This window comes from Eschrichtius robustus, chromosome 17 (assembly GCF_028021215.1).
Source record: "Eschrichtius robustus isolate mEscRob2 chromosome 17, mEscRob2.pri, whole genome shotgun sequence".
Classification (NCBI taxonomy): domain Eukaryota; kingdom Metazoa; phylum Chordata; class Mammalia; order Artiodactyla; family Eschrichtiidae; genus Eschrichtius; species Eschrichtius robustus.
In genome coordinates this window covers 15129128-15142946 of record NC_090840.1, presented here as the reverse complement: position 1 = coordinate 15142946, position 13819 = coordinate 15129128, and the positions used below count along the sequence as shown (strand labels likewise).

General features: G+C 41.9%; 1 protein-coding gene across 5 annotated transcripts in view; it reads right to left on the bottom strand.

The window, feature by feature from the left end:
* Window positions 1–2189: 2189 nt before the first annotated feature.
* Window positions 2190–13819, bottom strand: part of SULF1 (sulfatase 1) — a 160926-nt gene continuing 149296 nt past the window's right edge. For 3 of the 5 annotated variants that reach the window (XM_068525456.1, XM_068525455.1, XM_068525457.1), the window contains one exon: window positions 13311–13411. In XM_068525456.1, coding sequence (XP_068381557.1) covers window positions 13311–13411 — 101 coding nt within the window. Of the gene's footprint in view, window positions 3686–13310; window positions 13412–13819 lie in introns of those variants that run through there. The other 2 variants (XM_068525458.1, XM_068525459.1) reach the window with 2 other exon arrangements.

The following is a 13819-nucleotide window of genomic DNA, read 5'->3' as shown; positions in this document are numbered from 1 at the left end:
AATCCGCGGGGAATGCACAGATGGGAATCAGCTCAGCCCTTCTGGGCACCAGATTCCTCAGGGATCAAATGAGACCCAGTGGCCAGCCAATCTCCAAGGGCCCTTCGAGATCTGAAATAGTCTCTCTTGTGCCCTTTACACAGAGTAGCTACTCCAGGAATAGTTATTGAACTACAATGGAATTCCCTCCAGGATAGCAGCATTTGGCCTATTCACATTTTATAGGAAAGGAACAAGGAGGGAGGCACAGTGATGTGTCTTTGGACAACACTATTATCTGGGATTCTTCTCTCAATGAAACTGTGGTGTCATGGACTAAACTGTGTCCCCTTGAAATTCATATATTGAAGCCCTAATCCCCTGTGTGACTGTATCTGGAGAGAGGACCTTTAAAGAGGTAAAGTTAAACGAGGTCCTAAGGGTAGAGCCCTGATCCGACCTATATGACTAGTGTTTTTATCAGAAGAGACCCCCGAGATGGGTACGCACAGAGAAAAAGGCCATGTGAGGACACAGGAGCAAGTGGCCCTCTGCCGGCCAAGGAGAGAGGCCTCTCGAGAAACCAAACCTACTGATAGCTTGGCCTTGGACTTCCGGCCTCCAGAACTGTGAGAAAATAAATTTCTGTTGTTTAAGCCACCCAGTCTGTGGTATTCTGTTACGGCAGCCCTACCAAACTAATACAGATGGTTTCCTCAATTATCCAAGGATGGAACTGGCGATCCCAAAGTCCTTTGCTTTTTTCCTTTATTATTAACCTTCTGAGCTCTGGACATTTCACAGATTGTCAGCCTCTCTGTCTGAAGGGGACAGAGCTCCTCAGGAGATCTGGAGCAGAAGGAAGTGCATGGAATTTGTCAATCAGAACACTTGAGGTTTTGGAAGGTGGCGAGGTCTCCACCAAAATTCATGGTCCCCAAAGAACCCAAACTTCCTTCGGAGGGGGTCGGGGGTCCTGTCCTCTTGCTTTTGAAAAACTACATTTTGGCTGCCCAGGACTGGCTACATGATTTGCGGGTTCAGTGAAAAATGGAAACATGTGGTCCCTTGTTCAAAAACGATTGAGTATTTCAAGATGGCGACAGTAGAGAAATTAACCCAACGCTGGCCCTGTGCAGCTGCCCAGATGCCTGCCCGGGAAGCGGCCCTCAGGTTGCCTCTGCCACATCCCACCGGACAGCAATGAGGCAAACCCATGTGGAAATCATCAATCTGAGAGTGTTCTATAACACACTGACTTTGGATCAATTTTACAAGTAAGGCTAATGTTTAATCATGCATTGGTACATTGAGATCAGGACTCCAGTTTACTTGCAAGGAATGAGTGTACCACAAAAACTTGGTTAAGTTCATTTCGCTGAAACAGGTGAAGTTTAAACACCTTTTATTTCAAGAAATAGTGCTTCTAGGCTTTCCTGAAGCCAGAATTGTTCTATAAAAGTATCACAGAATATCACACAAGATTAAAAAGCACAGTATGCTTCCTAATAACTTGAAACCTTTTTACAAAGCACATCATTCATGACCATAAATACGTTTCATCTGTCATTCAGCCGGTGACACACACATCTGATAAAGAGCTAGTTAATTTTAACATATGTACAGAGTCTATGATAAAGACTTAAAGTTATCAAAAGATTCAACTATAACATATTAAATTTTCTTTAAAAGAGTTCACCTTAAACACGTAAAGGAAACATAATTTACCTATGCATTTGAATTATCTAAAAATAAAACAAAAATTACTGTTAAGCTAAAAAAAAAACCTTGGGAAGTTGGCTAGGATACTGGTAACTTTCAATGAGGTAATAATCCTTTTGCTGGTATTTAAACATCTAATACATGACAAGAATATTTTCAAGAACACAGAATTTCAAAAGCAGTTTTGAAGTATGCCTTTAAAAAATCAGAACCTGGTGAAGGCCTTAAAAATAATCACACAACACATACGGTGCATTTAAATTATGAAACATTCATGAGTTTGTTTTACTGAAAAGAATTCCTTATATAAATTCATAACTAGATATATTTTCTTAACACTTAAGCTTATTAGCCAAGTCAAGAAAACAAAACAAAGATGAAAAAAACAGTCTTCAGTCCTTTTATGCTGTTAAGAGAATAATAAAAATTTAGCAATTTTAAGCATATGATGAACACTTTGAGGCCAGGCACAGAGTAAGCAGGCAATCTTTGTTTTGTTTATTTATTTTTACTGCCAACATCCTTAGCCATGCCATTCTGCTAATCAGTTTTAGCAAGTCGAGGTAAAACACATGCATTATTTTCTGGCAAAAGCGTGTGTTGAACAATATGTGATCCATACTGTGTGTCACCCTTGGGGGTCCATTTTCCTTTGTCACACTGAGAGCAAGCAGTGAGACTGACAAGTCTGGAAAAAAAATAAGACTAACCAAATAGACATGGCATTCCGATCTCAAAGTGCAAAATCACTGAGCTAAAAACGAGGGCCTTGAAAAATTCCAGTGGTTAAAAATGAATCAAAACCACACTTCGCAGGCCGTGGAAAATGGACTGAAATTTCACCGAGGACGTCAAGTTCCAGAAACTCAGAAAGGCACAATTCTAGCCATCTTGGTTGGTTAACATTTATATACTCATGTCCCTACAACTTTCAAAAGATAATACTGTTTTAGTACCCCCCAAACAAACAAAACCCCACAAATCCACCTGTCTTTCTACTCTTGACAAATAGCGACTTACAACAGAGTTGCTGGGCGCGTACCGCTCGCATGCGCACTGACTTCCGCTGCCCGGGTGTCCCCGGAGGAGTACCCGGGGCAGTCTGGAATGTCGGTTGTCATGATTGCCTTTATTAGTTTACTAAGAAAAAGTTAAAAAAAATTACTGTGTTTAGGGTAAGGTAACATGGCATCTAATCAGAGGAGAGTGGAAAGGAGGCACTGCCTTCCAGGCTCTGTTAAGTTCCGCTTCTTGTGATTCTTCCCCACCTGGTCTGACATCCTCTCTTGGCTGCAGGAGGAAATCGGCTGCTCCTATTGGTGGACACTTTGATCCCGATGAATGGAGTCAACATCAGGATGTGTGGTAAGATGCAGCCGACCTTCAGAAGCATCTTCTCTTGGAGGACCATCCTGGGGAAGTCCCTTCTGGTGCCTGGGCCCGGGCTGCACCAGCTCCGCTGTCGTGCCATCGCCGCTGAAATCAGTTTCAAGAAGATTGATCCCTTCATGCTCCATCCACTTCTCAGTTTTATGATTTCTCCAGTGTTCAGAATTCAAACGATTAACTTCGGGCATGTCGTTATTCCATTCAAGTTTACTCTCTGGGCTGAATGTTGGTCGGTTGGAATGCAGGGTGGGAAGGTCAGCCGGCAAGGTCAAAGGAGGTGCTTCCCAAACCCTACGCCTCGGGTCTTCATCTGACTCTGCTGGTGCCGAGAGCTCAGCAGACATAGTCAGGAACCCATCACTTTGAGCACTTTTAGTCTTATTTGATTTATTTTGCTCATGGTGACTGTTCAACAGTGCAAATACTCTATCTGCAGCCTTCAAGTAATTAGTCCAGTCAACCAGACTAAGTCTATAGTTTGGTCTGTCCTCGTAGATGCTTCCATTCACACGGTATAAATCCTCCAGGCCTTGCCAGTTGACGTCTGCAGTGAGACTGGGCTGACTAACCTTCCCATCCGTCCCATAACTGTCCTCTGTGAAAAGAGATGAAGGTGGATCCTTAGTGGAGAAAATATTTCCTACTTATTGGCTAAGTAACTTACATTGTTTTTGTGGTACAAGTCAATTTGAAATAAAACACTAAAAAGTATGTTTCCCTAGTAATTTGTTGTCGAGGAGGGGCCTAAGGTTACAAAAGTGGCTGAATGATAGTGAAATTTGGAAAGAAGATCGAACGAGTGAGAACTTCTATGACCAGGCTTGGTTTGTACTGGAAATACACTGGTATTACCGGTCAGGGGGCTTACGTTTTACTCCTGGCTCTACTCAAGTCCCCTGTGCAATCAGGAAATCAAGTGAGTGAGTCTCTCTGAGTCTTGGTCCCTCATCTGCCACATGTGGGAATAGTTGTGTGATAAAACCTTTACTACTTATAGGGCTGCTGGATGAACGATGAATTTCAAAGTAATTTAATGTAATAGGCAACGCTTAGTAAGATATTTTTATTTTATATTCCCTGACACTCAGTATAAAAACACATTTGAATGCAATTAAACTCTTCCAAGTAAATGGATCTGTTTCTTTGATTGCTTTTTTGCCCTAAAAGTTCTATCCTTTAGATAAATCAATCATTGAGTGGTTTTTCAGAGCATGCAAAGAATACACCAGCTTTCTCTCTCTCAGATTTTTCTACATCACTAAGATGACTATAGTTCTGCAGAAAACAACAGCTTTTCTCTAGGTGCGCCCAAGAATGCAATGAACTACCCACAAAGCAATACAGATTAGCAGGAAGAGTGAGTAAAACTATACAAAACCTACACCCTCAGTATAACCAGAAGATAGAGAATTCTAGAATCTTCAAATCACCTGTAAGTGAAAAAAAAGTTAATACCAAATCCCAGTAGAGCTGTATGTCACACTTTGGACATCAGCCCTGGGAAGACTGTATACAAGAGAAAAGAAGAAAGAGAGAATGAAGTCAAAAATGGATTTGAAACCATTGCTGGAAAGAATGTCAACCTGAAGTATAAAACGCTGTAGAGTCTTGGTAAATCGCGGTACTGACAATGAGGAAAAGACCTAGAAGGGCACATGAATCGAGGTGGCAGTCTTGAAAGGCATCATTTCAGGGAGAAAAGGATACAAAGGAAGAGAGAAACAGCCTTTGGAAACGGGCGATAAAGGAAAAAGGAAGCCAAAGGGGGGAAATTTCAGGTCCTGCAAGAAAAAGAGAGAAACAAAGAAATTCGAGGACACACAACCTCTTACAATCCCATCCCCCAATAATAAGAAAATAAAAAAGTAAAAAGAAAGTATACTTGGTTACACAGAAAAGGATCTTCTTAAACTAGACATCTTGTAAATACTTGAAGACCATGAAATTAATAGAAGCAGTCTAAATATAAACAATATTATTATAAGAGAAAATAGAAAATAAGAATAAAAAGTCTACCATCTTATGAAAATGCCCCTGCCAAAATAAACCATAAAGTGAAGAAAACCACAGTGTAACACTGCTAAGTAAATTGAATCTTCTCAATCAAGCATCCAAGGATGTAAAAGTCACCTTAAATCAGAAATTAAAGTAGGAACCAAGGATCGTATATTCAGTCAAGCTCTCCTTCAAGTATCAAGGCTACAGAAAAACAGCTTCAAACATGTAAGGGTGCAGAGAATACTGCACACATCAGCTCACCTTGAGCAGTCTCCTAGAGGATGAGTTTCATTCAACCAAGAAATCACTGGGGAAACTTCAGCAAAAGGATTGATGGCGAGCATTTAACACATTTATCAGATCCAGGAGTAAACCAAAATTAATGAGGTAGAGAACAGAAAAAAATGACATATCTAATAAATAAATCAAAATCCTGGTTCTTTAAAAAAAAGGATCAAACCAGATAGTCATTAGCTTACCTAATTAAGAAAAAGGGGAGACATTTCAAATATACAAAATAGAAAATGGCAAGGGAGAAATAATCATTGAAATACACAAAATTTAAAACACAAGCAACTATGTTGCAGACATTAAAGTGAACAGATTGGAAAACCTAGATGAGACACATAATTGTCTAGGAAAATACATTTTATTGAAATTGACCCAATAGAGATAGACAGCTTACACAGAACAATTTCCAAAGAAGGAAAAGAAAGGTTTATAACCTTTATATAAGTTTATAAGAACTACTATAGGAACTTTCTATCAGTCTTGTAAGAATTACGCTACAAAGAAGCACCAGGTCTCTGGTTTCACAGGAGAATTTTACTAAACCTTCAAGGAAAAGAGAATCTCAATGCTCTACAACCTGTTCCAGAGCATAGAAGATCAAAGAAAACTTTCAAACTTTTTACGAAGCAAGTATAACATTGTTAGCTGTGGTAGGCAGAATAGTGGATTCACCCCCCCAAAGATGTCCACATCCTAATCTCTGGAAACTGGGTATGTTGCCTTACATGGCAAAATGGACTTTGCAGATGCGAATTAAGTTATGGATTTTGAGATTTGGGGGGGGGGGGTTATCCTGGAGCAGCCAGGCGGGGCCGATGTAATCCCAAAGGTCCTTTTTATAAAAAAGGGAGGCAGGAGAGTCAGAGAAAATGTGACCTCGGAAGCAAAGGGGCGTGTATGTTGGCGGGGGTGGGGTAGAGGCAGGTATTGAGATTTGAAGACACTACATTTTCAGCTTTGAAGATGGAGGAAAGGGCCATGAACAAGGAATGCAGGCAGCTTCTAGAAGCTGGAAAAGGCAAGGAAATGGATTCTTCCCTAGAGTCCCCAGAAGGAACGTAGACCAGCTGATACCTTGATTTTAGCCCAGTAAAACCCGTTTCAGACTTCTGACTTCTAGAAATGTCAGAGAATAAATCTGTGTTGCTTTAAGGCACTGGGGTAATTAGTTATAAGAGTAATAGGAAACCAGTACAATACCTAAACAGAGAACGCTAGCATAAACAGAAAGACAATTTCAGACTGAAATCATTTATTAAGATGATGCAAAAATCCTAAATATTAGTGAAGAGAATTCAATATTATATTAAGAAAATAACACATGATGACCTATTGCAATTTATTCCAGAAATGGAAGGTTGGTTCATTCTTAGCAAGTCTATTAATACAATATACCATATTAGTAGATCTAAAGAGAAAAATGATCTGCATATCTCCATAGATGCTGAAAAGGCTTTTGACAAATTCAACACTCATTATTGATAAAAACACTAAAAAAAGAATTGATGGCTATTTCCCTAACATAACAAAAATGTAAATACCTTAGTCCTAAACCTGCTTCTCACTTCATGGGAAAATCCTGAAAGTCTTTACATTAAGAACAGGGACAAGGGGGCTTCCCTGGTGGCACAGTGGTTGAGAATCTGCCTGCCAATGCAGGGGACACGGGTTTGAGCCCTGGTCTGGGAAGATCCCACATGCCGCGGAGCAACTAGGCCCGTGAGCCACAACTACTGAGCCTGCGCGTCTGGAGCCTGTGCTCCGCAACAAGAGAGGCCGCGATAGTGAGAGGCCCGCGCACCGCGATGAAGAGTGGCCCCCGCTTGCCGTAACTGGAGAAAGCCCTCGCACAGAAACGAAGACACAACACAGCCAAAAATAAAAAAAAAAAAAAAAAAAAAAAAAAAAAGAACAGGGACAAGGTCACATTGTACTGAAAGCATTAGTTTATCCAATTAGATAAATCAATCAGAGACACACAAGTGGGAAAAGAAGCAAAGCTATCTCTACTTGCAAATGTATGGTAGTGTATCTGGAAAATCCAAGAAAATCCATGACAAGGTTAACTCAAAAAAAAGAAAAAAATTTAAAAGGTAGCAGGATGTAAAGTTAATATACAGAAACCAACAGCCCTCATATACACAAACAATAATCAAGGAGAGGTTTTAATGATGGAGGAAAACCCTATTTACAATAGTAACAAAGAAGATAAAGTAATTATAAATAAACTTAATAAGAATGTTCAAAAACTTTAAGAAAATACTTTTAAAAGCTCCTGAAAGACCCATAAGTATACTTAGCCAGATGGAAAGATGTCCTTTGTTCTTGGATAGAAGACTCAGCATCATAAAGATATAAATTCTTCCCAATAGCTAATACTTTATAATAACTATAAATGGAGTATAACCTTTAAAAGTTGTGAATCACTATAATGTACACCTGTAACTTACATAATATTGTATATCAACTATACTTCAATAAAAAATAAAGAATTCTTCCTGATAATTCTTGCAGAATCCAGACAGAAAAATGGTCAAAGACATAACCAGATAATATACAAAATATGTAAAATGTCCTTTAAACTTTCAAAAATATGTTCAACTCTTCTCATAATAAGAGCAATACAAATTAAAACCATACTGAGATACCCTTTCTTTCTTATTTGATTGGAAAAAAATTTAAAAGCTTGACAGCTGTCAAAAGCAAACACTGTCATACATTGATGATGGGAATGCAACCCGTATGGAAGAGAATTTGGCAATATTTACTACATCCACATATGCATTTACCTGTTGATACAGTAATCCCACCAATTCATGACTCGGAATTTACTCTGAAGATATTCTCAACAACATGAAATTATACTTGCACAAGGCCCTTTATTGCAGTACTATTTGTAATTGTAAAATATGAAAATAACTGAATAATACATAAAAGAGCAGTTGAATAAATTATGCTTTTTACAGTTTTGACTTTGGAGCTAGGTGAAGGCATTACATACTAAAAACCAAAATCAAATGAATAATGATGAAGATAAAAAGAACCTAAAATGGAATACAAACAAATAAGCAAACCTTACTTTACGTCAAATGAATAACATAACCACAATAAAAGAGGGCGGGGCACAGAACAAGCCCAGATAACTTTGAACATAGCACTGTTTTTTGTTACTCAAAAGAGAAACAACTGAAAAATACATTGAACTCTAGACAGCGGGTTTGTTGTTGCAGTAGTGTGATTTAGCAATTCTGAAATTGCTCTCTGTGTACCGCAGCATTTAACAAATGACTTAATCCACTGGGGATAATGGACACTGGATTTCAGTGCCTACCCGTCCCTCCACGGCACACTTCTTTTCAGGGTGCAAACTGCACAGCAGCACCCAGTGGTCCTGGTCCTGACCCACACCTTAACAGCCCTGACACAGGTCCCCTCTTCGTCTTAGGAAGCCAACCTCACCTCCAGCCCCTTGAACTCCAAACCCTGGCTTTGACCCATCTCTTGGTCTAGTGCCTTAAACAGAAAAGTCCAACAGTGTTAGCAAGGAAGCTTGAAAAGAAAACGGAGCCCTGAAATGTGACTGGGAGAAGAGACCCCAGGGCAGCTTCCTTAGGGCAACACAGAGCAGGGCAGTGAAGGCTGTGTTTTTCCCTTCTGATCTCAAGAGGTTTGGGTGGTTCAGAAAATGCATTTGTGTGCTGAACTCTGGGCTGCCAACGAGTGACGGTGGAGATGGTGTTGGTGTTGATGAATATCTTTTTGTGTTTCTTATAAAATACAGTAGCATTCTTGTATCACTCATTACCCCCTTTCACATACCGCTTTCTTCATGTGAGTGCTTTGTGCCCCCATATTATACCTTACTAATAATACCCATCATCATCAGGGCTTGCTATATGTCAGGCTCTGTTCTCAGCTTCTGACTAGTGAGGCTGGGATTTGAACCCAAGGCAGGCTGGCTTCAGTGTCTGTTCTCTAACCACAGTACTGCGCAGCCTCTAACACACAGCTATGCCACCCACAACTGTCTACAAGGAACGCACTGTGGCCACGGGGCAAATGAATCAAAACAAGCGAAAGCGGTTCCTTAAAAACTAAAGGATCCAGGGGCTTCCTTGGTGGCGCAGTGGTTGAGAATCTGCCTGCCAATGCCGGGGACACGGGTTCGAGCCCTGGTCTGGGAAGATCCCACATGCCGCGGAGCAACTGGGCCCGTGAGCCACAACTACTGAGCCCGCACGTCTGGAGCCTGTGCTCCGCAACAAGAGAGGCCGCGATAGTGAGAGGCCCGCGCACCGCGATGAAGAGTGGCCCCCGCTCGCTGCAACTAGAGAAAGCCCTCGCACAGAAACGAAGACCCAACACAGCCAAAAATAAATAAATGAATTTAGAAAACAAACAAAAAAAACACACAAAAAAACTAAAGGATCCAGTGATCCCATTCCTGGGCATATATTCGGAAAAAACTGTAATTTGAAAAAATACATGCACTCCCATGTTCATAGCAACACTATTTACAATAGCCAAGACATGGAAGCAACCTACATGTCCGTCGACAGAGGAATGGATAAAGAAGATACGGTACATATATACAATAGAATACTACTCAGCCATAAAAAAGAGTGAAATAATGCCATTTGCAGCAACATGGATGGACCTAGAGATGATCACACTAAGTGAAGGAAGTCAGATAGAGAAAGTCAAATACCATATGATATCACTTATATGTGGAATCTAAAAAAGATACAAATGAACTTATTTACAAAACGGAAACAGACTCACAGACATAGAAAACAAACTTATGGTCACCAAAGGGGAAAGACGGAGGGGAGGGATAAATTAGGAGTATGGAATTAACAGAAACGCACTACTATATATAAAATAGATAATCAACAGGACCTACTGTGTAGCACAGGGGACTCTACTTCATATTCTGTAATAACCTATATGGGAAAAGAATCTGAAAAAGAATATATGTATATGTATATACATGTATAAAACTGAAACACTCTGCTGTACACCAGAAACTAACACAGCATTGTAAACCAACTATACTTCAATAAAAAGTCGACTTTACGTTTGGAAAAAACAAACAAGCAAAAGCAATGTGGACAGAAGCATGGTCGCTGAGGGCGGGCACGACGTGGCCTGCTGGGCTGCAGGGTGTGGGACAAAAGGGGCAGGAAGCAGCCATGCCGGCCTTAGGCTGCCAAGAAGTGACCGGGACTGCCCGGAGCTCATCGAAGGGCAGCGGCATCAGCTTTCACAGGCAATGGGAAAAATAAACACCCCATCAACCTGTGGATCCGATTCTATTTTGCAACACAGAATTTATTACTTTCAACTCAAGCCAGCAATTATTTCCTGAGTAGAATGGGGGCCACTTTACTGAGCTGTGTCCCTACTCTGAGCTTGTCCTAACCGGGAAAATGACCAGTGGGAATAAGCAAAGCATTTCAGCTGCCCTGCCTCATGGACCTCCCACGTCAAAAAAATAAAAAAAGGAAATTGAACAGGGAACAGACTGGCTTTTAAAAGACCTTCTAAATAAGCCTAAGGATTAATTTTTGAAAATTCACAAAACCGAAGGCAGTTTACAAATGCTTCTGTAGTCGAACTCGTACAAAGTACATTCTCTAAAATATACTTGAATTTTCAAATTCCAAATTCTTCAGGTGTGATTGTTCTCATTTTTCTCAAAGGCTTTTGTAATCAAATTGCATGATTCAAAATGCATTTTCATTAGTTTTCTAAAATAAATAAATAAATAAATAAAACTCTGAAAGAATCGAAGCTTCCAAAAACCCATCAGCGGTGCCGTCACAGGAGGGCTGTAGACTGGTTAAGTGGGACGGCAGTTTTTCCGGCCGTTCCACATCTGTCGCCTTTCAATCCGACAGGATGCGATGGACAGGGGAGGCCGCATCAAGCACTGCCTTTGGGTGTCCGGGGAGAGCCCAGGTCTGACAGGCCGATGCCCTCCTGTTTCATCATTTCCTGCCTACGATGTGGATAGCAGCTGAAAGGCAGTTTGCCTCATGGATTATGAAATGGTGGAGTCTGAAAACGCCAGTCATTCTGAGTTAAAAAGGATCCTTAGATTTGTCCATTGGTAAGGAATTTAGAAGAAAAAAAATACAAAACAGGTAACACGAGGTTACCCTGCCACACACACTTTCACTCGCCACATTCCCAGGGAAGGGACGCCATGCCCTCAACAACTAAAGCTACCAAGCGTTTGCCCAAATGACCCCAGAAATGATGGATTTGGCCCCGTTTAGTGATGGTGGTGACAGGGGTCAGGGTAGGGGGGGTCCCAGATGCCTGCCCTTTATTCATGACTGGAGTGCAGTTAGCCATTCTTCATCTCAAAGCTGTCCAAGGGTGGCTTGCTGAAGAAGAACTCTCTTCCTCAGCTCTGACCAGACTTGTGTCTTAAATAACCTGTTAATACCCTTTTACCTCTGTCATGACAGAAATAAAAGAGGGCCAGACAGAAACTCCCGCAGCTGTAGAATTGAGTGCATCATAAAATAACTGTAAAGTCAGTATCTAGTGTGAGGTCCACTTAAAATGCCCCACTTCAGAAATGTCTTAACGGGACCCCCGGGAAGCAGGCAGAACAGTCCTGGTGTGTGAGATGCTACCTCGGCAGCCCACAGCCTGGGGGAGACCCGTGTAAGAGGGGGCTGTCCTGCTCTGTCTTACGTGTGCTGGTGCGGGGCACACAGGGTGGGTGTGGAGGCGGAGTGAGGAAAGGAAAGAAGAAAGGCAAGAGGGAAGAGAAAAAGAAGAGACAGAGAGACCGCTATCAAGGATCCCCAGAAGTCCAGCTTTCTTTGTCTTGTTTGTTTGCTTACACCTTCCCCGCCATCATTCAGCTTCTCATGGGACCAATGAACTGCCCTCTGAAAGGAGGAACCTGAGACCACAGCTCAGGAGGCTGGAAGAGGGGCAGGGGGGCCACCAGGGTGCCCTGGACAGGCGACATTATTCTATTTCTTTGAGACAGTATCAAGATGGGTGACACCAGGGAGGTCCATGTCCCTTTGATGAAAGTGTTTCTCCCAAGAGGATTCGTGAACTAAGGCAGTGACACATCCGTGCCTCAGTTTCCCCTCAGTAAGGTGGTAAGGACAGACCCCTCCTGCCCCACACGGCACGTTTCTGACAGACCTGCTTGAAGTCTAAGCTTGGAGTAGAAGTTTCTGTGGAAGGGCTGACACGGCCGCCAGGCGTTCTGGGTCCCCCTCCCTGACCCCAGAGCACAGGGAGGTAAGCGGGATGGATGGGGGGCTGGAGGGGATAAGAGGACAGGGCTGAGGGGTCTTCATCAAGCTTTCATGTGTCAGGCACTATTGTCTCCAGGCTGTGCTGAGACCTTTCTGCGAGTCTTGATTCCAGATACCCTGACCCCGACTCCCACGCTTCCTATTCACTCACCAGCCTCCTGCAAAGCTTCTGAGCCCCATCACCGCTGCTTTCACCGCCAAAGTTAATTAAGGACTGTGAACAAGGAAACGCTTTCTCTCTGCTCCAACTTCAGCTCTAGCGTGCTCTTAAAATTCCCGCGACTCCTTTTGTGATTTTGACTTCATAAAATCTCTACCTCATTTCTGTGAAGCCTCTCCACCAAATCAATGTGTAAGCACCACCAGGAAGATAATTCTCCCCCCTTCTCCCCAGGGCTCCCGAAGGTCATCCTGTTTTCTCCCTCTTCACATCATTCCGTGCTTAAAAGCACCATCCAACAAGCAATCAAGCGTGGGACTGAGTGAATGCTCTGAGAGACATCTTGTTGTGACAATGAGTTGATGTAAAAGCAAAATGACAGATCTGTCCCCAGTGACACAAGACAGTGGAGAAAGCTGTTAGAACATGCGTGCACCCCAAGCTACGCTCTGTGCAACAAGGTGAGAAACAGAAATGAGTTAAAATGGCTGGATCATGCAATGACTGGGAAAGAAGCTGCCGGGCAGAATAAAAAAGTGTGAATACCTGTGCAGGTCATAGCTTCCTCCATCTTTATTTCCTGATATAGGAAAATATAAGAATAATTTACGTTAGCTTTACAACTCATAAAACCACCCACTATGTCATGTTCCATGCACAACATCTAAACCCTAGAAAGAAATATAACGTGTGAAATACAGACAGTGCCGGAGTCCCACAGAGCTTTTCTATTAGACAGGTTCAAAATGAGGATGGAAAGCTATAAATAAAAAGGTTTAAGATAAAACGTATCAGACTGCACATGAAAAATGGGTGAGGGTGAGATAGGAAAGCCCATTTCAAAGTGATAAAGCGGTACTTCCCAAAGTCCATGTAAGTCTTAGGAATAGTTAACTTTTGGTTATTTTAGACAAAACACTTGGAAAAAAGGGCCAATAATCATCTCCCTCAGGAAGCGTCTAGAAGGTGGACAGGACTACTTGAAGTG